This window comes from Akanthomyces muscarius, chromosome 2, assembly GCF_028009165.1.
Source record: "Akanthomyces muscarius strain Ve6 chromosome 2, whole genome shotgun sequence".
NCBI classification, from domain to species: domain Eukaryota; kingdom Fungi; phylum Ascomycota; class Sordariomycetes; order Hypocreales; family Cordycipitaceae; genus Akanthomyces; species Akanthomyces muscarius.
This window is the reverse complement of record NC_079242.1, coordinates 85,708-109,323: the sequence shown is the minus strand read 5'-3', so window position 1 is coordinate 109,323 and position 23,616 is coordinate 85,708. Positions and strand designations below refer to the sequence as shown.

General features: G+C 52.0%; 11 protein-coding genes across 11 annotated transcripts; 8 read left to right on the top strand and 3 right to left on the bottom strand.

Moving 5' to 3' along the window:
* Positions 1–253: 253 nt before the first annotated feature.
* Positions 254–1,318, bottom strand: LMH87_003130 (uncharacterized protein; the record flags this gene model as incomplete). Its single annotated transcript, XM_056202426.1, has 4 exons — positions 254–991; positions 1,048–1,105; positions 1,175–1,185; positions 1,244–1,318. 4 exons carry the CDS (start codon positions 1,316–1,318, stop codon positions 254–256), a joined length of 882 nt encoding a protein of 293 aa, XP_056047910.1.
* An 864-nt stretch (positions 1,319–2,182) lies between these two features.
* Positions 2,183–2,605, top strand: LMH87_003129 (uncharacterized protein; the record flags this gene model as incomplete). The annotated part of the gene is made up of 1 exon (XM_056202414.1): positions 2,183–2,605. The coding sequence occupies one exon, from the start codon at positions 2,183–2,185 to the stop codon at positions 2,603–2,605; it is 423 nt and encodes a 140-aa protein (XP_056047909.1).
* A 208-nt stretch (positions 2,606–2,813) lies between these two features.
* Positions 2,814–4,111, bottom strand: LMH87_003128 (uncharacterized protein; the record flags this gene model as incomplete). The annotated part of the gene is made up of 2 exons (XM_056202402.1): positions 2,814–3,962; positions 4,031–4,111. The coding sequence occupies 2 exons, from the start codon at positions 4,109–4,111 to the stop codon at positions 2,814–2,816; spliced, it is 1,230 nt and encodes a 409-aa protein (XP_056047908.1).
* A 1,137-nt stretch (positions 4,112–5,248) lies between these two features.
* Positions 5,249–7,078, top strand: LMH87_003127 (uncharacterized protein; the record flags this gene model as incomplete). Its single annotated transcript, XM_056202391.1, has 1 exon — positions 5,249–7,078. The coding sequence occupies one exon, from the start codon at positions 5,249–5,251 to the stop codon at positions 7,076–7,078; it is 1,830 nt and encodes a 609-aa protein (XP_056047907.1).
* Positions 7,079–7,470: 392 nt separating this feature from the next.
* LMH87_003126 (uncharacterized protein) lies at positions 7,471–7,916 on the top strand (the record flags this gene model as incomplete). Its single annotated transcript, XM_056202380.1, has 2 exons — positions 7,471–7,668; positions 7,725–7,916. The coding sequence occupies 2 exons, from the start codon at positions 7,471–7,473 to the stop codon at positions 7,914–7,916; spliced, it is 390 nt and encodes a 129-aa protein (XP_056047906.1).
* A 240-nt stretch (positions 7,917–8,156) lies between these two features.
* On the top strand, positions 8,157–8,675 carry LMH87_003125 (uncharacterized protein; the record flags this gene model as incomplete). The annotated part of the gene is made up of 1 exon (XM_056202369.1): positions 8,157–8,675. One exon carries the CDS (start codon positions 8,157–8,159, stop codon positions 8,673–8,675), a length of 519 nt encoding a protein of 172 aa, XP_056047905.1.
* Positions 8,676–8,962: 287 nt separating this feature from the next.
* LMH87_003124 (uncharacterized protein) lies at positions 8,963–10,043 on the top strand (the record flags this gene model as incomplete). The annotated part of the gene is made up of 4 exons (XM_056202358.1): positions 8,963–9,245; positions 9,311–9,406; positions 9,566–9,825; positions 9,879–10,043. The coding sequence occupies 4 exons, from the start codon at positions 8,963–8,965 to the stop codon at positions 10,041–10,043; spliced, it is 804 nt and encodes a 267-aa protein (XP_056047904.1).
* Positions 10,044–11,953: 1,910 nt separating this feature from the next.
* LMH87_003123 (uncharacterized protein) lies at positions 11,954–12,448 on the bottom strand (the record flags this gene model as incomplete). The annotated part of the gene is made up of 1 exon (XM_056202344.1): positions 11,954–12,448. The coding sequence occupies one exon, from the start codon at positions 12,446–12,448 to the stop codon at positions 11,954–11,956; it is 495 nt and encodes a 164-aa protein (XP_056047903.1).
* Positions 12,449–13,685: 1,237 nt separating this feature from the next.
* LMH87_003122 (uncharacterized protein) lies at positions 13,686–15,409 on the top strand (the record flags this gene model as incomplete). Its single annotated transcript, XM_056202333.1, has 5 exons — positions 13,686–13,969; positions 14,023–14,421; positions 14,474–14,560; positions 14,610–15,006; positions 15,065–15,409. 5 exons carry the CDS (start codon positions 13,686–13,688, stop codon positions 15,407–15,409), a joined length of 1,512 nt encoding a protein of 503 aa, XP_056047902.1.
* A 1,021-nt stretch (positions 15,410–16,430) lies between these two features.
* Positions 16,431–17,300, top strand: LMH87_003121 (uncharacterized protein; the record flags this gene model as incomplete). Its single annotated transcript, XM_056202322.1, has 2 exons — positions 16,431–16,654; positions 16,742–17,300. 2 exons carry the CDS (start codon positions 16,431–16,433, stop codon positions 17,298–17,300), a joined length of 783 nt encoding a protein of 260 aa, XP_056047901.1.
* A 2,325-nt stretch (positions 17,301–19,625) lies between these two features.
* LMH87_003120 (uncharacterized protein) lies at positions 19,626–22,529 on the top strand (the record flags this gene model as incomplete). The annotated part of the gene is made up of 8 exons (XM_056202310.1): positions 19,626–19,796; positions 19,844–20,116; positions 20,166–20,265; positions 20,324–20,685; positions 20,736–21,044; positions 21,100–21,399; positions 21,460–21,887; positions 21,959–22,529. The coding sequence occupies 8 exons, from the start codon at positions 19,626–19,628 to the stop codon at positions 22,527–22,529; spliced, it is 2,514 nt and encodes an 837-aa protein (XP_056047900.1).
* Positions 22,530–23,616: the final 1,087 nt, after the last annotated feature.

Genomic DNA, 23,616 nt, shown 5'->3' with positions numbered 1-23,616 from the left:
CCGGCTGGCACATTTTTCGACGTGAAACTGTCGCTGGTTGTTGGTCTAAACGTGAAGCTGTACCAGTGTGTTGACGCGTTACTCGCACGGAGTCACGTGCGGGGCTACGAATGACGCACGACCTCGGTGCAAGTTGCGCTTCCAAATTCATGAGTAATTAATTTAATTCGTAAAAGATCGATAATACTGATAATGGTGTTTATTGAGATCATTTTGTAATTTTGACTTGCGATGCAGACCGCTCTCGAATGCGTCATTTATCAAGCGTCTCAACAGACGGATCCCACGCACACGGGCTATACTCGTCAGTTGCGAGATCGTTGACTTCATTCTCTGTCAACTCAAATTTATACAAGTCCGCATTCTCCAAAACGCGGCTCGGCGTGACTGTCTTGACCAGGGGCACGAAACCTTTTTGCAAGCTCCAACGTAACAAGATTTGCGCCTCCGACTTGCTATACTTGGCGGCCAGCTGTTTCAGCTTGGGGTCACCAAAGCGCTCACCGCGGACAATCGGGCAGTAGGCTTCTAGCACGACGCCGCGCTTCCTGCACCATTCCGTCACATCTTTTCGCATCAGCCATGGGTGAAGCTCCCACTGGCCGACAGAAAGTACACCGCCCTTGCCGGGGCCGCGCTCGGCCTCGAGCTCTTTGATATAGGCTTCGAGCTCCTCGAGGTGGTGCACGCCGTAGTTGGAGACACCGATGGAGCGTACCTTGCCGGCCTCGACGCACTCGACAAGTGCGCGCCATGCACCTTTGCGAGCCTCGGGCCCGCCGTAGGGGCAGTGGATAAGCATCAGGTCCAGGTAATTGAGCTGCGTCTGCTCGAGAGCGGCGTCGACGAGCTTGTGGGTGCTGTCGTAGCCCATGGGGGCCTTGAAAAATGGCACCTTGGAGGTGAAAAAGACATCGCTGCGTGGAACGCCTGATGCCGGGATGGCAGAAGCAGACTCGCCCTGATTACGGTAGAGGGAAGCCGAGTCGATCTGTGAGTGTTAGCCTAAGAAAAGATCTACTCAGCTTTGTTGATTGTAGAGCGCACATGTCGGTAGCCTGCTTCTAAAGCTTTTTGGCAGATGGCTGGGCACTCTTCTTTCGGGCTGCATGAATTAGCTGCGTGTTTGACCGTTATCGCCAGGCCGTTATTGCCAGGCTATTATAGTTCGTACATTTGATAGACCTGACAGAATAGTTAGCCAGAGGAACTACTTATTTGCGTGACCATGTAGATCAAGTACACCGAAGCCAAGGAGCGGGATTTCATATCCCGAGTTGAGCTTGGCCGTGGAAGCGAGCGTGAATTTCTGCGACATTGCCACAGCTGTACGTTTGTGCATGTAAGTTGACGAATGGAAAAAGGAAGAATTGATTTGAAGTGACTAAAAGATGAAATGTTGCTTGCGTCAAACATGGCATTGTGTGACAAGACGTGGGTCCCGGGGCCGGTTGGGCAACCAGCACTGGCCCACAAGCCACTGTAGGTAGCCTTCCAGGTACCTAGTTGCCTAGGTAGGTAGGCACTATTACTCAGTGCAGCACAACCACTGTCCCGGATCTCACCAAGTCTCACCAACAGCTTCCATCGAAGTCCCATGGCATCAATAGCGCATTTGGACTTCCGAGCCAGTCAAGCCTGTATATCCCGATGTCATTTAAAGGACGGCGTAAATGAAGCTGAAGCTGGACACATGGTCCTACGTTAGCGACCGTTGGGATGGTGTTTTTTTCTTCTTTTTTTTGGTGCAAGTTCCCCCAAAACAGGTTGGCACTAACAATGAGTTCTGCTGCCGTGGTTCGAAATCTAAACTCGGACGAAGCTCTGTTGTACGGCTACTGGCATTGGAGGGTACTATGATATACACCGGGCCAACGACTACACCTCATCCTAATCCGTTACAACGGTCATTATTACACCTACAGTCCGCAGTTATTACCGTACTTCGTAGCTATCATCATTCCGTCATGCTGAGACCCATGACTCAGCATCCTCACTCACGGGCTTAGAGCACTACAAGAACGAGATCTAAATTGGCTGTTGCGCATTATGCATAACTTCTCCTTCTCGTTACGTTATTACATGAGTTCAGCCTGCACTCGATTCTAGATAATCGCGGCCCAAAAAGAAAAATACAGCATTTGTCCGCTCGACGACACTACTTGCCCGAGAAGCCGCTAATATGTCCGTTGCCCTACGACGAGTCACTGTCCGCGCTAGGCCTATCATCTGTGGTCGCCTTTTTCATGGCAGCGCTGTCTCGGCCTATGCCTATAAAGACACCCAAGATCGTGACAGCCTCGAACCTCATTCGGCAGAGCATACAATGTCTGGCCGTGACGACGATGTATCGGCGCTTGACACTGCTTTTGCGTCCACTAAGAAAAATGCGCCAGAAGCGGAGCTACACGATTCAACCGATGGCTCTGGCAACAGCCCTCTCGAACTCAGTGGAGCAAACACAGATCTGAGTAAACCGCCAAAGGAGGGCAGCAAATCACCAGGACAGAACAATGAAGCCAAAGGGGCATCAAAAGATCAGCGCGAAAAGGCAGACATAAGCAAATCATCGTCAGGGGGCAAGGGTCCTGGCGGTTACTGTTAACTAGCCTGTCGAGTTTTCGCGCCGCCTCACCGCTGAAGTCAGTGTATTAGTTACGCCTTGCGCTATCTGCCGATGCATAATAGTATTCCACCATCTGGTTTGCGATCAGAAGTATTATGATTACCACGGTGCGCTAGTGTAGCGCTGTTCTTGAATTTGGCTTCTGAATTTTCCAACTTTTTACTTTATTTATTATTTGAACAGTTCTTCAAATGACGCTATCCAACATGCCGACATCGTCTTCCTCGTGCCTGATTCTATCTACTTCTGGCTGTGCTTCCTCCTCCTCTTCGTCCTCGTCCAGGTCAAGCATGGGGTAATTTAGAATGGCCGCAATATCGCCCAGCATCTTGAGGCGCTGGCCACTTTCGTGATCGCTGCTGAGCACTCGCGTCTCGCCGCCGTCCAGCTTTACCTTGTCAACTAGGGCCACGTACTTTTTGCGAATCGCGAGGTCGTTGCTGCGAAACAGCGAGTTATTGATGAGCAGCACGCCGCCGCCAGGGCCGACAGCGCCATCGGTAATGGCCTTGATGACGGCATGGGCGCCGTACCAAGCGCGGCCGTCGTCGCGCTTGAGCAGCTCGAAAAAGGTGTCCATATACTGTGCCTCCTTGGCAAAATTCATGTCGCGCATCTGGGCCATGACCGCGGGACTCTTGAGTACCTCGCGCAGGCTGTGCATGTGGCCCGAGTTGGAGTGAATGATGGTGGCCTGCTTTGCGACCGAGGTGAGTATCTTGTCGGACTTGTCGCGGCCCTGCTGGGCAATGTATTCTTTGAAATCTGTGGCGATGAAGCCCGGACTGGCGAGCAGCAGTGGGCGCGGGGCGGCGAAGTCTATTGAGCGAAGGAGAGTGGCGAGGGTCTTTTCGTAAAATTTCTTAATGCCCGCATCCTGCGTGGCCGCAGCGTCTCTCTTTTTGGGCACCACGTGGTCCACACGGGCCTTGAAAATGGTTCTGAACTCGGTAATGAGGCAAATATTGGCAAGGCCTTCCTGCATGACAATTGTGGCGGTCGCGCGGTTGCGATCGTCGCCGAGGCCTTGTGCGAGCGCCTCGCGGGCGACGCTGTCCCAGCCGTGCGCCTTGATGAGAGTAAACGGACGGTCAACTTCGAGGTCGAGGGTGTGGTGGGATCCCATAGGCGCATGTTCGTTTTCGGAGCAGATGATGCCTGAGACGCGCAACGACGAGGCGGCTGGGTCGAAAAAGAGCGACTTGACTTTGATGGTGAGGTCGACGTGGACGCGTTCCGACTGGGTGGCGCCGGTGCCACCATTGACAAGGCTCACTTTGCGAATAGCGTGACCGCGAACGCGGTCGCCGACGACTATGAGATTGTATGCATGCCACTGTAGAGGTTAGCACACAACCTTATAGGCATCTAGACATAGACGAGGGTGGGATTGCAGGTAGCTACCATGTCTTCAGGTTCCTCGGGCTGGAGTGTGACTTGCTCCTCCTCGACGTCCTTGAACTGCTTTTGCGATAGCAGTTTCATATTTGTGGTTGCCGTCTGTGTATCTGTGTATCTGTTTCTGTTGTGAAGGCATATGTGTTGCCAAAAAGAAAAAGTCAGAGACCCAGGGTCGGACAGGCAAGTTTTATATATGCGGTCAGGCAGATGAAGGTTCAAAATGGCTGCCCCTACATCAGCCTCCACGAGTTTATTAGGCTCTTCAGGCACAGCTTAGTGGGGGTGGCGTTACAAACTATGGCGCCACGGCCTTGGAGTCACCGATGACGCAGTTGGGGATATGGATAAGTTGCCAAATGCTGTTTAAAATCCCCCACTAAGATACATCATGGCCTTTTGCACCAATTTCGCCTCCGTGCCCCCGTACTTTCTCGCAAAACAGAATAGGCTGTTCTGACAAATGTGTCACAAAAGACACGAGGCGCTTGAGATCGTGAAACCCAATTGTGTGCCGGCAACCATGGGCTCTTATTCCACTCTCTCTGTCGTCTTAAACTTAGTTCATTTCATCTGTTCCCTGTGTTTTCCCTAAATCTTCTTTCTACAGCGGAAAAGTTCTCGCGACGGCTAAAAAGTCACCGACGCGCAAGTATCAACCATTTCGACAGATGCAGGGTAGATAAGGCTGGCCCTGGGAATGCGCATCGGGCTACTAGCTGCAGGTGTCCTATTGGTGTTTGAATTTAGTGTCGAGTACCTATAATCGCACAATCAGCGGGATTCGTGCCAGTTTATTATGAGCCATTGCGCCATGCATGTATTCCAAGAAGTATATACTTTACCTCATTATTCCCTCTTACCCTTCCACAAGCGTAAGATGCTAGGAGTTCAGCCCGCCGGCCGTCATAGCGACCGACACGGCAGGTTGTCGGCAAACCACGCAGAAAGTCTCATCTCGTTACATCCTCACGCCTGATTGTATCGCTTTGGAGGTTCTATCGTCATACAAACAGCCGCGCGTATACTTCTTAGCCTCGCCAGAAGTCCCTCGCGCGCTCTTGCCATGGGGTACCGCATCCGGACGTCTGGCGTTGTTACGTGGCGGCCAGGCTCTAGCCTGGCTGAGGATACAACCCCGCGATTGCCAGTCGCCCCTACCAGTACTTTCCAGCTCGACTTTGTGTCATCTTGGTAGCACAAACAGTTGCAGAAGCAGTAACCATGCGAACTATTCAGCTTACTGTCGACTTGACGGACGTCCCGCGCCGTCTCGCCCATGTCGAGGCCAATTTGCCCGTGCGGCCCAACACCACGGCCAGCTTCACGACGCCTCTTTGGCTCTGCGCCTCACACAAGCCTAATGGACCTGTCAATCGCATCGCAGGTCTCACATTTACTGCCGACCATGGCAACCGGACGCTTAAGTGGCGTCGCGATTCCACACAGCTTCATATTTATCATGTCGACATTCCAAGCGGGGTGACAACGGTGCACGCTGGATTTGACGCCATCATGAAGGGGCATCTCACAAGGCGCATGGCCATGGCCTCATGGGAATCATTCATGATGCACCCAGCCTACTGCCAGGTGTCAAGGACTCCCATTCAAGCTACAATTCGGATCTTGGGACATTGGGACTACGCTACCTGCCTTCTGGCTGAGGCGGAGGCTGCCTCTGACGGCGCACACAGAATAATAAAATTCAAGCCAGTGTCAGCAGAGAGACTGGAAGACTCGCCTGTGCTGATAGGACAGTACCTCAGCCAGAACAATATTACCAAGGACGGCAAGCACCAGCTCTGCGTCGCCTTTAGCGAACCGGAACTTATTGAAACCCCTCGAAAACGGCTCGACAAGCTCAGAAGACTCATTGATGAAGCCACAGCGCTTTTTGGCTCAGGGCCTTACCAACAGTACAAGTTTCTGTCCATCTCATCGGACATCCTCCAGCCAGGGGAACAGCGAGCCGACGGAGGGGGCATAGAGCATGCCGAGTCGTGCCACCTCCTAACTTCAAGCAGAGTCTACGCTGATGATGACCTTTTTGACTGGATGGGTGAACTCTTTTGCCACGAGTATGCGCATGTGTGGAACGGCAAGTATCGCCGTCCGGCGGGCCACGTGCCGAGCGACTTCACTACGCCTCTCGATGGCACCTTATTGTGGGTATATGAAGGCCTTACAAACTATTATGGCTATGTGCTAGCCGCGCGATCTGGTTTATCGGCCCAGAGCACTATTAAAACTAAATTCGCTATCGCCATCGCCGATATGCAGTGCCAATCGGGTCGGGGCTGGCGGCCGACTGAAGACACGGCGACGGGCGTGGCCCTTAAAGCCACAGGGCCGAGCGGATGGGAGAGCTACCTGCGTGGCGCTGACTACTATGATGAAGGAACCCTGCTCTGGCTTGATGTCGATACCCTGATCCGAGAGCGTAGCCGCGGAACTAAGACGCTGGATGACTTTGCACGCAGGTTCTTTGGCACGGCTGGCGAGAGGCAGCCGCTTGTCGTTGCTTACACATTGAACGAGGTCGTGTCAGCACTTGAAGAGACGCTGCCACACGACTGGGCAGCCTTCATCCAGGAGCGCGTACAGACGCCACAGGCGCAAGCCAACCTAGCAGGCTTCAAGCGCGCCGGCTATAATTTCTGCTACACGGACAAGCAGATTGAGTCGCCCGTGCCTAACGCGCAGCGCCGACACTCTGTTTGGCACTCGCTAGGCGTACGCGTCGCTGAAGACGGCACCATCGTCGACGTGCAACGCTTCAGTCGGGCGGACGAGGCTGGCCTAGCGCCTTCGCAAAAGATTACGCGCGTCAGAGGGAACAAGTATAGCCTAGATGAGCTCACAGCAGCGATTGTGGTGACACAAGGGCAGCCTGATGGTAAAGTGCAGCTAAGTCTTAAGGGCGATGAAGAATCGTGGGATACAGCAATCAACCACGGCACTGGCTTAGTATACCCTACTTTAGAGCCTCACGGTGGACCAGACATTCTCGGGAGTATTTTAGCCCCAAAAACTATAGAAAAAGAATTTATCTAAGTATGGCAATATATTAGTATAACTCACATGCTAGTAAATCAAGTTGTAAAGATAAATAGATCTAGCGTATTCTTAGCCAGTCTGGGCTGCGTAGTTTACTCTGTTTGTACTCCTACTAGTCGCCAGCTGGCAGCAGTGAATGGCGGAGACTCCATTCACTGCTACCGAAGCGCGCACATACACAGACTGAAGCTGTTCGTTGCTGCCTTCGCCACTTATTTATTTACTGCACGTGTTGCTCTCGCGCAGCCTTCTCTCCCTTCTCTCCCTCCTCTCCTGATCCTTCCACTGTGCAGCAACACCTCAATACAGCGTCAAGCTGTTCTACCCTACTTCATACTCATCTACAGTCGTTTCTGACTTTTCGAAACCCCCGCTCACTCGAGCGCATAATGTACATCCACCCAATGCCGCATTCCGGGGCTGCGGCTGCCGAGGCAGTCCAGACGGACAAAACATCGAAGAACGTTGGCGGCAGGAAGGCCGCCACTCCCCCTTTACTTCGCGGTTTTATTTTCGAAGGGGCTAAAGCCTCAGCCCAGAAACCAGCTCTTGTGCCCATCTCGAAGCCGGAATTATCAGGACAAGATGTAGGTCTATTGCCAAATCCATCCGGCCATCCCACGACGTGTGCTAATGAACAAAGCTGGGACGCCTCGCCGCGTCTAGATCTCCGTTCCAAAATGTCGACAGCCGCATCAGGACTAAGATGTTTCAAGCTCTCGCAACCACTTCTGATTCTATCTTTGTTCTGACCGCCAATGGTAAAGCCTACCAAGAACCCTTTGCCGTTCGCGGTGTCCCTGTGGAGCGTATCGATGAATCGTCACCCTACTAGGAAAAGGGATGGCTTTCCCTCGACACGCTTCTTCTTGCAGAGCAAGATGCGCAGCAAAACAAGCAGCATTTTCGAGCTCAAGCTGAAGCGCTTGGTATTCCCAAAACGGATCGAAAGAACAAGCTTCGACAAAAGGAAAAAGTCGCAAGCGACGACTGTTCTAAATATGCCAAGATTCGGGAGATCTTTGGCAACGACACTGGCAAATATCACCCAAACCAGCTCGTCGCTAAAAAGTACATGCCAGCGCAGGGCTTATGCGAGAAAGAGCTTCTCTACAAGTTTGCGCTAAAGATTTCCAATCTCCAGGAACTCTACCTGAAGAAGAAGCTAGTCATGGATCCCTATGAGTTTTACCGGTGGGTTATTTGTAAGAGTCTTAGGCCTGATCTTCATAATGCCCTCAGCAATTCTCGAAATAGCCTGTCAGGAATTATTCGCAGTATGGGAGACGACAGTGGTCAAGCCGATCCAGTTTTTCGGACAATTGTCCTTTATTGGGCGTCTCTCACTGGCAACGAGAACAAATTTGGCAAGCACAAGAAGACAGGATCACGCAGCCAAGCAATAGCACCGAAGCTATCAGCAGCTCCGTGGGAAGGCTCCCATACCAGCTCTCGCCTTGGAGGTCGCGACTTGGCGTTGCGTATCTCGCGTCTGGAGATGCGACGCAGAAAGCGCCGAGATCAGACGAGTCGACCCCAAGTGTATGCGGGAGTCAACGCTCATCGGGCCGAAAATGCGAGAGCCAAGCTCTGAGAAACATCACCATGCGCGGAGGGATTTTTGCCGTGGTATTTGGGAACTTGGATTTGGGATATTTTGGTATGAGGGCAACACGGCGTGCTTTGCTTCCCAACGCGGAATCGGCTTTGAGTGTTTAGAGGAATCAACAGCGGCTAATGACAACTGGGCAATCGAGTAATCTGAGCGATACTAGAATGATAATTAACAGTCAATGGGAGAAGAAATGCATGCGTTCGGTGTTTTTAAAGATTTGTTCTCCCCATATTCGGGATGACGCTGGCTTGTGACAAGATGAGCTGATGTCGCTGCTCGGCAAAGCGCGAGGCTCACGTGATTCGATTACGCGCCCTGTGATTGGCCAATGCCTAGGAGAACTGGGCACCTTTCCACCCGAAGCAGCTCATCTCACAAATCCCTCGACAACAGGCCACCACTTCCTCTCCATCCGCTTCACCACCAACCCCGACCGAACCGCACCGAACCGTGTCGCCATGTTTATGCAACGCACCGCCATCGCCGCGGCTCGCCGTGCTGCCATCAAGCCCGTCGTCGCCCGCTCCTTCGCCACCTCCTTTGTCCGCCGTACGCCATTCGCTCCGGCAAAATATTTGTTTTCCACGGAATGCTAGATACTGACGTCTTCGCAGGCGAAGCCGCCAAGGGCCCTTCCACCCCTAGCGAGCAGGCTGCGGCCCTCGCCCACGACAGCAGCAAGACTGTCGGCGCCTACAAGACCTTCAACCGTACGTTTTTGGAATTTTATTCTTGTCCCTCGCTTCGATGGAGCCATCGCGACTCCCGACAACATCCGATCGCGAAATAGCGTCGCCCGAATCAATCAATTGCGACACGACGATAGAAAAGACGTAATGAGAAAGCTGACAATTACCCTTCTTCTGCAGAGATCAAGACTGAGGACGATCTGATGGGGCCTGGCGCCAAGGCCGGCACCGTCCCTACCGACCTGGAGCAGTCGACCGGTCTCGAGCGTCTCGAAATTCTCGGAAAGATGGAGGGTGTCGATATTTTCGACATGCGCCCCCTCGACTCCAGCCGCAAGGGTACGATGGAGAACCCCATCTCCGTTCGCTCTGCCGGCGACGAGCAGTACCTCGGCTGCACCGGCTACCCTGCCGATTCCCACGTCGTGACCTGGCTCGGCGTACGTTTACATTCAAGACCCTACATCGTGTATCGTCCCTAACACCTCTTTAGATTTCCAAGGATCGCCCCATTGAGCGCTGTCCCGAGTGCGGCAGCGTCTACAAGATGGACTATGTCGGTGCCGAAGACGACCACCACGGCCACCACCACGCTCCCGAGTACCCGGAACCCCAGACTTTCGCTGACTACATTAAGCCTGAGTACCGCTACCGATGAGCGGATCGCCCAATCAATCTCAGCTAGAAATGTTGAGATATTTTGTGGCGCCGGGGATACGACGTTGTTACAACTGTACAAGGAGACGACATAGAGAGTAGCAGGAGAAGCGCTTTGCGGATTTCAGTGTCATAGAAGTAAGGAGCGCGGAAAAGCACACCACGCGGAGAGTGGTGAACTGTAGAATACGGAGAATTTGTCCCCTTTGTTAATTGAATCTTCCACCTACATACATGCCTGCCCGCTGTGAACAGAAACCACTTTGGCTTGTGGTAGAAGTCACTTCTCCGTCTTGTCAAGGAGCGTCCTGAAGCTTGCAGGGGCTACTCTTTGAGGCACATACCTTGAACTATCGAACGCAACAACACGACATTAAAAAGGTAATTGACAAATTCCCGACCAGTTTGCGACTAACAGACCCAGGGGCAGCTTTGAATAAGCTCACAACAGCCCAGGCGCGAAGATACATCTCCCCCATAACAGACAGCTCTCCAGAACGATCTAAGTAGAAGCTCTGTGTACGCTTCGTGGCAGCCTTCAGTTGTCTGCTGTTCTCTGGCGGCGTTTGGCGCGCGGTCAGAAACGAGAATCCTTGCGACTTGTTGTGCTCGAGGCGGGAAAAGCTATCCGAAATGGACATTGTTATTGACAAAACTCAAAACGAATTGGCTAAACTCTAGCCATCTAAAAGTTGTGCTGGGAAAGGCAGCCCTCAAAGCCTACCGGCTCCGCCACTAAGCCAGACAGAGGATACAAAAGGTTACACAGGGCAGACTTTAAGCTCCGAGGCTCATACATCGGAGTAATCTAGCGCGTGCCAAGATGCATCTATGAAGCTGTGTTGGCAGGCCCAACTAATGCTTGTTGATACTTGGCGTCGAAACGAGTTCATCCTCAGGTGATCGCATCTAATACGTCCCAAATACAAAGCATGTGCAGAAGCCTAGAAAAGCCGGCATGATACGGAAAATGACAAGAGTCGGAGAAGTATTCACTTCAAGACAGATGTCGAGAAATTTGAACGAGAAGACAGCGGAAGAGAACAGACTTACTCTAATCAGAGAACGGGCAAATGGTGGAATGCAAAGATATGACAAGATGAAAAGTCACCGCAGCAGTTGCCAGCCAAACCAGGCTTGGAGTTCACGTTGGTGGCAGAAGCTTGGTAGGACAGTGGCATGACAGGCGAACACTTGCTTTTCATCCTCTTTCGGATTTGCGTTTCTGCTGTCATGAGACTTTGCAAGCTGCTACCGAAGCTGGCAGCGCTGGCCGAGCCTGGGCGAGCAGAGTATGCACGTAGTGTATGGGGAAACTTCCAAGATCCAACGTTTGTCTCTTGACACTGAGAGCTACGAGTCCGCGGCGACTTCCACCACCCCACTATGCCGCCGTCAGCAGCTCAGTCGCCTAGACATGACCTCATTTCAGATGGGTTGTCCGCCATAGAAAAATCAGCTGTGTAAATTTTGCCATTTATTGTAGTGCAAATGCGCCCTTGGAGCGTTCCGTAGCCGTGGTCACATTCTTGGCCAGCTTCTATTGGTAACACTGTGCACTCGACAGACGCCTCTAGCGCGTTAAAGCCTGTCTGTTCGAGGAATGCGTTCTGGGTCACCGACGGCATGGATTTTGGTTGAGAGCGAGGTTCTGTCTTTATGCAACGTGTGGTCACATGGCATGATGTGCCAGAAAACCTCCAGCCATGGGTCTGACAGTCGCGTAAGCGCCTAAATAGCTGGCAGGCAGACGAGGCAGGCATCTCGAGAGGGAATGTTAAGGCTTGGCTGCGCGCAGGGCGTCACATTGTGAGCCTGGGAGGCTCACAATGGCGAAATCGGTTGACTAGCACAAGTGCGAGCAACAAGATACCAAAGAACGATACCGGGACGCTTGAGGGAAGCGCCTGCTCAGTCCTCATCAAAACTGAGCTTGATCGTTTTGGCTTTTTTCTTAGGCTTCGTGGAGCCCATTCTGTCTTTCTTCTTCCCGTCATTCATCTCCCCCTTGACAAGATTCTTCCCATCGTTCTCCCCGGCCTCGTCACCGCCCACAACCTTGCCAGCCTTCCTCTTCCTCCCACCAATGGATATTGCCACATTCACCTCCCTCTTGCCCTCTACCTCCTCCCTGTCGGCGTTGGCCTGCCTCGGGCCATCGTGCTGTCCGGAAGCCACCTCACCATCCTTGTCCACCTCGAGCGCTAGCGTATTGCCGCGCTCGTCCACCACCAAAGGCACGTCTTCAGCCTCTTCGCTGTCGGAGCGTTTCTTGCCGGCTCGTCTGCGGCCGGCGGTGATAGGATCAGGGCCGCCGTGGCCTGCTGCTTGTGCCTGGAGCGCTGCGAGGAAGGGAGGGGCCTTGGAGGTGTAGGCCAAGTTTTTGGAATTGAACTTTTCTGGCATGGTGTGCCTCGATAGTGGCGGCAATGCCTGTGGGGGCTTGAAGCGAATCAGGACTGAAGTAAATGCTCGGGTATAACACGGCTTCTGGCTTTAAAAGAGTAAGAAGAAGAATAAAAACCCGGTCAGAGATGAAGAAAGCAAAATGAGTCTACGGAGGAGCAGCAAGCTGGTCGCTGACCCATCAGTATACTTTATTCACTGGGTTGAGCGGACCTTGTTTTCACGATTGAGTGTTACATAATCTAGCGGGCGCCAACTTTTATCTGCCAATTGCGCGATGCTTGGACCCAATTTTTACCTTGAAGGTGGGTGGAAGAGGCCTGGAAGAAGGCTAATTACAGCGATGCCAAGGGGCTCTCATCAGTCCAGCTGGGGGGGGCCCCTATCTGCAGGTTTACAGTACGACTAGGTACCTACTTTGGCTTCCTAGGCACCTTGCGCACAGGCTCCGCGATTCTGCACTGAAAGCAAGGTGAAAGGAGGCAAAAAGGATGGCAAGCCAAAAGAAAAAGAAAAAAGGTCATGAATTGAAATCATGGATAAGTTACGACAGAAGATTTCACCGAACAAGAAGAACGAAGCCGCTTCCCCTCGACCTGAATCGAACCGCCCGAACGAGTCTAGCGCCGTCGCGCTCCCAGCGAACCACGGCACTGCGGATACCAGTAGTAGGTACGGAGGCCCTGTCCTATCTCTGCCTCTCATCTCTTTTTTCTGCTTTGCTGTCCTGCAACCTTCCAACGGCCTTCTTTTGGCGGTATCCCAGATTGTCCAGCTTGCAAGATTATCTCTTGCCCGTTGGCGAAATCTTGTGCGACCCTTTCTTCTTCTTCTTCTTCTCTCCCTCTTGTTTTATAGACTCGAATTTTTGACGACATCAACGGCGATCAGCAAGGCTCTCTCATCCCCTCGCCCCTCGTCCCTCCTTAACCACACCTCCCGCTTGGCATCACCTTCTAGCTTACGGGACAAGCTTGGCTGCACCATTGCTACTTGATTGAATGCCATCATCTGCAACACTCTGCGATTCTACTTTACGCGAGGTCGGACACCTACCTCGAGGCTTCGGGCGATAATACAACTGGCTCCCTGCCCCTGAACCTTACACAGCAGCTCCCATCTCGCGCCTATGCCCCACGCTCAAGACGCATAGTGCCAGCAAGGACCAAATTGACGCCTGTCGCTTTTGATTTCATTGACACCTTGTCTGCGATACACACATTCGCCGCCGTCCACCATGGATCTCTTTCACAGAGCCAAGCGCATGATCCCTACGGCCCAGCTCGAGCTACCCACCCTCGACGAAAAAAGAGGCGGCACGAAACAAAAAGGATGGGCTGCTCGCCTCGCATTCTTCCGCAGACCGCTACGTTTGCGAGGTAACTCGGCCGTCTCTGTACCCCTCGGCGTCGTCATCCTCTTTCCCCTGACCGTCGTCATTCTCATCATGCTGCTCTTCGTCCGCCATCCGAACAACAACGGCAACATTCTAGTCCCAGCTGGTGCACCCCCAGCTATTAGGTATGTGCCATGCGCTTGTCACACTGTGCGCCAGAGATTCTAACAGCTTGTAGAAAAATTAGCGAAAAGTACGACAAAGTATTTCTGACCGGCTGTCAACCGCCCGACAACAAGCAACCCAGGGCCAACGCTACATTTGTTGTCCTCGCCCGAAACAAAGAGCTCGATGGCGTCCTGCAGTCAATCAAGTCCGTTGAGCGCCACTTCAACCGCTGGTTCAACTACCCCTACGTTTTCCTGAACGATGGCGACTTCAACGAGACCTTCAAGGAGACGATTCGCAACCACACATCAGGTACCGTCGAGTTTGGCAAGGTTGGCCCCGATATGTGGGGTTACCCCGACTGGATCGATACCAAGGTCGCCAAGGAGGGTATCGCGAAGCAAGGTGATAATGCCGTCATGTACGGTGGACTCGAAAGCTATCATTTCATGTGCCGCTTCTACTCTGGGTATGCCCCTTGCTGTGCTGTGCTTCTTTCGGATCTGTGCTAACAAAACTAGTTTCTTCTTCAACCACCCTCTCCTGCTCAAGTATGAGTGGTACTGGCGCGTCGAGCCCGAGATCACCTACTTCTGCGATATCACATAGTACGCATTTGCCCTCTGCTCGATTCCACCCATATGCTAACATGGACAGTGACCCCTTCTTGAAGATGATTGAGCAGAAAAAGACGTACGGCTTCACCATTGCCATCAAGGAACTCCGCGAGACTGTCCCAAATGTCTTCCGCTACGCCTCCGCCTACATGCGAAACAACAACATCACCTCCAAGGGTCTTTGGGAAATGTTCCTCGAGCCCCGCAAGAAGCAGCCCGAAGTCATCAAGGACGCGCTGCCAGAGGAGATTGCCCAGAGCGATCCGGGCAGCGGCGCCCTACCCGATATCGACCCTGAGACCATGGAAGGCGATAGTTACAATATGTGCCATTTTTGGTCCAACTTTGAAATCGCCCGCCTCAGTTGGTTCCGCAGCAAGGAGTATCAAGACTTTTTTGAGACGCTCGACCGCAGCGGCGGCTTCTGGATGGAGCGTGTAAGTCGATACAGTCTTTGCTATCATAAGGCATGCAAGCTAACACGAGTAATCATAGTGGGGTGACGCACCTATCCACTCTCTGGCCGCTGGTGCTCTCCTTGGTCCCAGCGATCTGCACTACTTCCGCGATATTGGCTACCGCCACACCACCATTCAGCATTGTCCTGCAAATGCTCCCGAGGCCCGACAACTCCCTCCGATCCCTTTCCTCGACCCCAACATCAAGGACGAAAAGAAGCGCCAAGAAGAAGACGAGTATTGGGCCAAGTACGACGAGCCCCAAGAAAACGGCGTCGGGTGCCGCTGCCGTTGTGATACCGACATTGTTGACGTCGAGGGCAAGGAAGGATCATGCATGGCCGAATGGGTCGACGTCGCCGGTGGCTGGGCCAGCCCTTAGACTCTCGTACTTTGGATATAACGACCTAATCCTTTCCACATGACGAGCGGAGTTTTCTTTCATTTCCCAGGCCGCGCTGGGTGTCTTTTGCTTGTTTATGCGTATAACCTGCGAAAGAATCACTTGTCTTTTTCGACCCCTTCATGACAATTTCATTGGGCAAAGAGTTGTTGCACTCTGCACCATCAGCAAAGACGTACCCAAGCATCATCAAGGCCAATGCGCGGCGTTTTATTCTTCCACATTGCACATATTCGAAGCAGATAAGGGTCTGTTTTAAAGAAGAGGAGTTGAATGGATTTGGCTACTGGCAAGCCTTTTCTAGGATTGGAAAAAATCTTTTGCTTACAGATTCATCACGCGGTCTTCCACTCCTGGACAGAAACTACTACTTTTTTGTGACAACACCTTTTTATTTGGGCGGACGGGCGGCCAAAGAAGGTTGATAGGTACCGGGCTACATTTTTTACTTGAGGAGTGGAAATGCAAGGTTTTCTTGTACTACTTGTGTGTTTGAACGCGGAAACCTGGACCAGAATTGGTTGTAATTAGAAGTTGAATTGGAATAGCGAATATTAATGTTACATGCAAGAATCATGGGTATCAAAGGAACAGCTGCGGAGATGACGGATGGAAATGTAGACATCAATGGATCCTTGTTGCGAATGAGTTGCACCTATCATCAATGTCCTTTGTCGTGCTCAACGAAAACAGCGCATTCCAGGTGAGGTGGTCGCTAGACATTCTGGCCATCCTCCGTGTAGGGGACCAGCCAATGGAGGCTCACGGTGGGTCCAGCGCCCCTGGCCCAAAAAAATTCATGGGGGACCTGCGATCAATTGCATGCTTGGCCAGCTTCTCGACACGACACAACCACATCAAACCAAATTGCGATAGCGGCGCAAGTACGAAAACTATGCCGCCGAGGTTGCTTACGCGTAGTGCGATTACGGCTGCGTGCCGCGCCCGACCCATCACCACGCAGATTACTTCACTCACAGCGCGCCTCGCCAACCTTTCAATGCAGAACCAGTCCCGAACGATTTCCATCCTGGCCAACCTCACACCGAACAAGGGCGCCGTAAAGGAGCGCAAGCGTATTGGACGTGGCCCTTCCTCAGGCCACGGCAAGACCTCAGGACGCGGTCACAAAGGTCAGGGCCAGCATGGCCACGTGAGGCCCTGGTTCCAGGGTGGTCAGACGCCGTTGATTGTGAAGCACGGCCGAAAAGGATTTAGCAATTGGTAAGTTATTTCCTTTTCACTCCAGCAGCAGCGGTGAATCAATTATGAAGAGGAGAAGATAAAAGCTAACGATGAGGACCATTGCAGGCGCGCAGCCCAGCTCTCCCAGGTCAACCTCGACCAGATCCAGTCCTGGATCGACCAGGGCCGTCTCGACGCGACTCGGCAAATCACCCCCAAAGAGCTTATCGAGAGTGGCCTCCTCGGCAGCGTCAAAGATGGCGTCAAGATCTTGTCCCGCGGCGCCGAGTGCCTCAAGCAGCCCATCGACGTCATGGTCAGCCGCATCTCGGCTTCGGCCATCACTGCAATTGAAGGTGCTGGCGGCAAGGTTGTCACGCGATACTACACCAAGCTGGCGATCCGGAGACTACTGACGGGCGAGTCAATCAATACTGCCACGCCACTGCCGGTGGGCAAGGAACACGTGGAGAGCGTGCTGGACATGGCCAAGGGGTTCCGCTACAGACTGCCAGATCCGACGAGCAGAGAGGACATGGAGTATTATAGGGACCCGGCGCATAGAGGGTACTTGAGCCATCAGCTCAAGCCGGGCGAGTCGCCGAGTTTGTACTTCAAGGTGCCCGGAAAGGAGAAGATCAAGAGCACCAAGCAGAAGAAGGTGGTACAGGAGACCATGTGGTAACAGCGGAATACGTGATGGGAATTGAGGAAAGTGTACTAAAACTGTCGTATTGTATTATAAATTCAAGCTGCTCAATGTAAAGAGACGGCTGTTATGCACCAATTATCCTCCCTTTCAAAAGCCCGCTGTTCTTCTTTGTCGCAAGGTGCGACTCCGAGCTGGACTTACCAATGAGTTTCACGAACAATTGACGTGGCAAAAAAGAACATGAGGTGGCATTTTTCAACCAGGGCGACCACGATCACAGCACCGCCGATGTTAATGGTAAAAAACTACTCTGACAACCACGACAACCGGGCAAGAACCCGACGGCAGCGTCTCCGGACTGGAACTCTACGGCGAAACCCGACGCGCCGCCTCCTTTTATCTATCGCAGTCCGCAGGTTCGGCCCCAAAGGCTGGATTTCAGTAACTACCGTATAGCCCACCAATAGATGGGATACATCATCGGTCGAGCTAAGTGAAGGTTACTACAATGCGCCGACCCAGTATCCTAGTCGCCCTTGACCTTGCTAGGCTTGGGCCGCGTGCATTGCACGAGTGGCCACTCAGAAATATTTCCAGTTTCACTTTATGGCGTATCCACCAGCGAATGGCGAGGTGACTCTTCCTTGGCATGCAAGCTGGGTGTGGTCCGTATGGCCATCCCCAATCCCATAGCATTGCAACCACGGGTGGAACTGCAACCCCAAGCTTTAGTTGGCGTATGCAGGGCTTAATTTTCTCCATGAAATTTACTGGTACGAATTTAAATGAAATTGACGGAGAGTAACTTCTACTTGCAGCATGCAAGCTTGGCCCAACGAGGATGCGGGCCAGCACAAGGGGCTGCATATAGCTCCGGCCTCAGCCAGCCACAGCTGCAGTGTAGTTGTACAGGATGCGTTTTGTGAAGTCTGCATGTACGCATCACAACCGTAGCTTTATGGCATGGCTGCTGGCCAGAGACTACCCCTCTTTTGAGACTTTTCGAAAAGATGCTGGCTGACATCCTCTTCACCAATGAGCAACATTCTAGAGTGACCCTCGCCACGGATCATCCGTGGAGGCGGGAGGGGGCTTTGCGCTTCACTATTTGCTAAGAAATGATGCTACGGACGATGAAAGGCGGCAAAAGTAATAATGCTGTTTCCCCGGCTTTGTGGCGACACACCGTTGAACTCCAGGCAGTGTTAAGGCCGCCCGAAACAGTCCCACATGTGTGCATCCTTGCCGTCAGTTTCCATAGGCTATGGGCTGTATATCAAAACCCACCCTTTCACCTAAATCAATTGGAGCTGCCATGCCAACCGGGCAAAACTGCCGAGCGGTCGGCAGTGTAAGCCTGAGAAGCACTGCGGACAACTCATGATACATTTCAGCCATTTCGGGAGAAGTTCTGCAAGCCACTCAATATAAATCCTCCAGGCTTAAGTATTGTCACCGCTCTGGGATGTTATCATATATATGATCGTCGTGAAGTCGCTCATGCCGGCATATGCCGAGAATCATGGAGGGCTACTGCAGTAGCACACTGAGGCTAGCCGAGCCTGCTCGCCATGTCGCACTGACAGATTTCTTGATGATGCGAAGCTTTAGACTGACCGCATGTAAAGCCGTTACTCGAAGCAACCCTCGCCCTCGCCACTTGGGCAGAAATACAAATGTGAAGCTAGGCAGTCAAGGCCATTTGAAGAGGGACCGCTCGGAAACATGTAACCTCGTGCAACAACTCAGCACATCAACGGGTGAAATGTTAATCAATCGGTGGGCTATTTTTGTCCCCCCCCCCTTGCTGTATGGATGCTAATGCCAGTCTTTCATACTTCGACTTTACCCGGAATAATCACTACTTAAAATGTATTAATACGGGTCTTGAGTATATTTTCTGCAATTAGTCCTCCGAAATCTTGGCATCACCGACAGCCGTTCTCTTTCAGGGTCCCATACCACGCGTGACGCAATATACTTCTGTACACATGAAGCTTGTGCCGAGCTTGCCCGGTACTAAGACAGAGAAAGCCTGGCTGAGAGCTACTACATCATGTAACACTGCAGGACTAAACTGCATCTGCCATTGGAGCCGTGGGGAGTTTCTTAGTGCCCAAGCTGAACACAAAGTGCAGACTCCGTGTACGTCGTGCTTGGCAGGTATCAGGTCACGTAATTGCTCGATTGAAGAATCTATAGCTTTGAATAGCAACGGTCCAGGTAGGTGGGAATTTCTATATAAAGCCTGGTCGACCCGACGGAAAATGTGAGTTTCATCCCACCAAAGCAAGGCCAACAATTCGAGGCAAACATCGACTATATACCTATCTGCTACCATATACGGCAATCCTTAAAATGGATCAGTTCGATAACCTTAGTCATCTTACTCGACCGCAGGTCGAAAAGCTTCCCAGGCTGAATCAGCCACCACGCATTAACACTAGCTATGCCGTCAAGTGCGAGACACAAGCCAGTGTCAGTGCATCAAGCGAGGAGTTGGGGGCTGTGACTTGGTTCAAGACTCCAGTTAGTTCATACATCTTTGTTCGAATCAATCTAATTGACTCTATTAGCCACTCACCGCTGAAACGATCGGCATGCTTCGCGCGGTCAAGCTATTTGCCGAGTCGCACGATCAGGGTGCGGTCAGCGGTCTAGTGCCAGGTAATTGGACTTGGTTCCAGTTGGCAATTTTCAGCGACCAAAAGGCGACGTCTCCAAAGAGGGGCCGCGATGAACAAGAACTTGTCGTTACGAGTCACTCGAACAAAGCCGGTACTACGGAGTTCGAGTGGCTGGAGGGAGCAACTTTTGACACGCGACGCAATCTCGTCAAAGGGCTCGATGTGAGAGAAAACTGACCGACAATTCTGTATCCATGTCTAACACTAGCAGCCTGGAAATGTCATCGGAGTTCGACTCTGTGCTCGCTTCCGCGGGTGGGAGATCTTTGCGGCTAATGGGTACCTCGTTCTTGATATTGGCGAGGACAACCGTGAGCACACACCGGGCGTAACTAGCTCTGTCATGACATGTTCTTATTCGGGATGCAGATACTGTACCAATTACTCCAATCCCGATTGATACTGAGAAGTCGATCCCTGTTCGCCAATGCGTCCAAAAGTGGTACGAAAAGTCGAAGACTTGCCACGAAACAGGACTTCAGGTATCGCTGTTTATTCGAGCCATGAGAGCTTTCCAGAGCCTCCCTCCTGAGAACCAACTGTCCTACTATCGCATTGCTGCCATTCACGGTGAGCCAAGTAACGTACCATGGAACATGGAAAAACCAGTGATTGCACTCGACGACCCCAAAAAGAACGATCTCCTCGAACAGGCCCAGGGTGGCTGGTATTGCCACCACAACGACGACCTATTCCCCACTTGGCATCGCGCATACATGATGCTATTTGAGGTACATTCCTTCATTTACACTGAAGATCTAATGACTGATACAGGACATAGCGGCGAGTGAGCGACCTGATGATGGAAGAAGCCAAAACCCGCGTCGAAGAATCAGACGGATGGATCACGGCCGCACGTCGTTGGCGTTTGCCATATTGGGACTGGGCTTCCGACCCAACACTTCCTGAATTAGCCTCCGAGAAAACTATTCGCGTGATTAAATCTTGGAAACGCCATGGTGAGCCTCAGATGGAAATATTGGACAACCCCATGTATCGATTTCAGATGCCTGGTGGCAAACCGATGGGCGATGTGGCATATGGCAACTACCGTATCCAGATCAAGGAACCAGATCCGGATGACGGTCCAGTACGTATCACTAGCTGAGGCTTTATGACTCAAAGGCAATGCTAATGACATGCAGTGGGAGGAATGCATTGGCACAAGCCGCCATAGTATCACAGATGACGACCCTGAACGACGGTGGGTTCAGGGCGAGTCTGACGCCGCGAAAGTCAACGCGTCGCTGCAGGGCACAGCTGAGAAAAAGCACCACCGCACGCTAAGGGATTCAGTTTTTCGCCTGCTTACAGAAGAATATGCTACGAAATACGTGCCTTTCGCTTCTACCAAATACCAACCGAAGAATACGGAAGAAGAGAAGGCGTCAGCTAACGATGTCAAATTCTTCCTGAATCTAGAGCAGGTTCACAACAACATACACGTAAGTGTATTCATCTGGCATGAGCGTTAACTCGATTCATTGATTCCAACTTGTCAACAGACGTATGTCGGCGGCGAAAAGACCCAAGGTGGTGGCGGCCACATGTCGGCAGTGCCAGTGGCTGCATTCGACCCCGTCTTCTGGCTGCATCACTGCAACATTGACAGAATCTTTCACTTGTGGCAGACTGTTAACCCGAGCAATTGGTTCCGCCAGAAGGACGAGGAGGTCGAATTCAGTCCTCAGAGAGAGCTCATTCCTTTCCACGCGTCCGATGATCGCTATGACTTCTACAACTCCAATAGAGTCCGGCAGGTTGATGCGCTGAACTATAGCTATGACTACGTGGACGAAATCACGGACAAAGATGGGGACACTGTGCCGGAGAAGAGCCACGTTTACATCAACAAGTTGTATGGACCCAAGGAGGACTGCTTCAACCTCATCGGACCAGAATTAGATCCTGTCATTAATGTGATTTACAACCGGTACGTTCGAGAAGCGAGCCCCCACCTTTGACATTGCAGTTGCCCTTTTGCTGATATTTCTCATTCCTTAGTTATGCGTTTGAAGGCAGACCATACCTCTTGCTCTTCTTCCTCGGCGAAGTTGACGCCGGAGTGCCGTACTTGAAGCAAAAGAATCTCGTCGGCAGTGTCTCCACCTTCAGCTCTGTCTCGAAGAAGGGAGCGGTCACCTGCAAAAATTGCCTTCAACAGCAGCGCAAAAAAGTTCTTTCACGGGCGCAAATCCCACTCACGTCGGTGGTAAATAGTGCACTGCGCCTGGACCGATTGGCGGCTGGCCTCTATTTCAGGAAGAGCTTGAGATGGATTGCGGTTCATGCAAATGGTCAGGTGGCCGACAAGGCAGAACTGATGAAAGACCTGCAGATGGAACTCTTGTGCGGACTGAATCAGCTGCTCGAGAAAACCCTAGAGTCGTCGTTCAAGTTTGGAAGTTACAAACCTCTGGACTTTGACTGGGACAAGGCTTATGCATTGAATTGCCAGCCTGGATTGGCAGGACTGACGGTGCTCGGAGGACTAGGGGCTTTGGGAAAACTGGGAGGATCCGGAAAATTGGGAGGATCGGGGAGCCTAGGAGGAGGATTAGGTGGATTATTGTAGTTTGCAGGCCATTGGCAGCCCTTGTTTTCTTTTTCGTTTGTTTTGGATTCATCATCATTCCTAGTTTTAGCTCGTGACACGACGACAGCCTGTTAAAAATTGATACTGATTAGGCACCACATGTCTTCTATTGTTCATGGTCCTCTAATCATGGGCACAAAGCCAATTCGGTTGTGCTGCAAGGCACATCGAGCAGGAGTAACCTCCTAGGAAGCAGAGATTCAGGGAAAGGTAGCTTTTCTTTTTGTTTTTGGACAGAGAGGGGCCAGAGTCCGTCAAAGAATTCACTGATCCAGCAAGGTTCGCCCACCAAGATTGCGGCAGCGCCTCGAGGAACCGCGAAGCTGCTTAGGACACGGGGAGTGTGATAATTTAGGGCAATAGGCACGAGCAGAAAGCGCAAGGACGTCGGAAACGCGAAGTGCTCATGACGGATGCCAACGCCCCCCATGAGCTGCACTTGTAAGCGAATTGTGCAACAGCTTGCAACCAGCTGTGGAGGTGAAAGTTGTTATGCGATGTATTGAAGATGTTGAGTTGATTTTCAGGATGTCGCAGCTCAAGCTCATACATACCTAGGTGGCGTAATGGCTTGCAGGGGGTAGCGCGAGTAGGTACCTAATGATAAGTACTGGCCACTGTACTGGCTGCTACCTAGCCGCTGTAAGCTGCACGCCTACCTAACATTAGGTACCCAGTAGTTAGGTATGTACCGGCTCTGACTCTGTAGCCGCTGCCGGCCTGGCGCTGTAGCTCTCGTGCTGTGGCTCTCGTGCTGAGGCCAGAAAAATACATGTCTCAATGCATTAATGTCCGGGAGCACGCCATTCATGCCAAAGCAGGAAGAAAATGATCGAGGCCGTGCCCGTACTGCAAGCTACTATTTGCTCCTACTACCATTGGTCTGCTATTGTTTTTCCTCTCATCACTAGATAGACGTGGCTTATTATGTTCTTGAGTGCACACTCCATTCAAATCAAGGCTCATGTATTTTGCAGCTGGTTTTTGTGCCGCTTCAGCATCGCTAGGTGCTGTAGAGGTTGGAAGATTAAAATTTCTGCCACACTTTCATGATCGGAACAGGTTC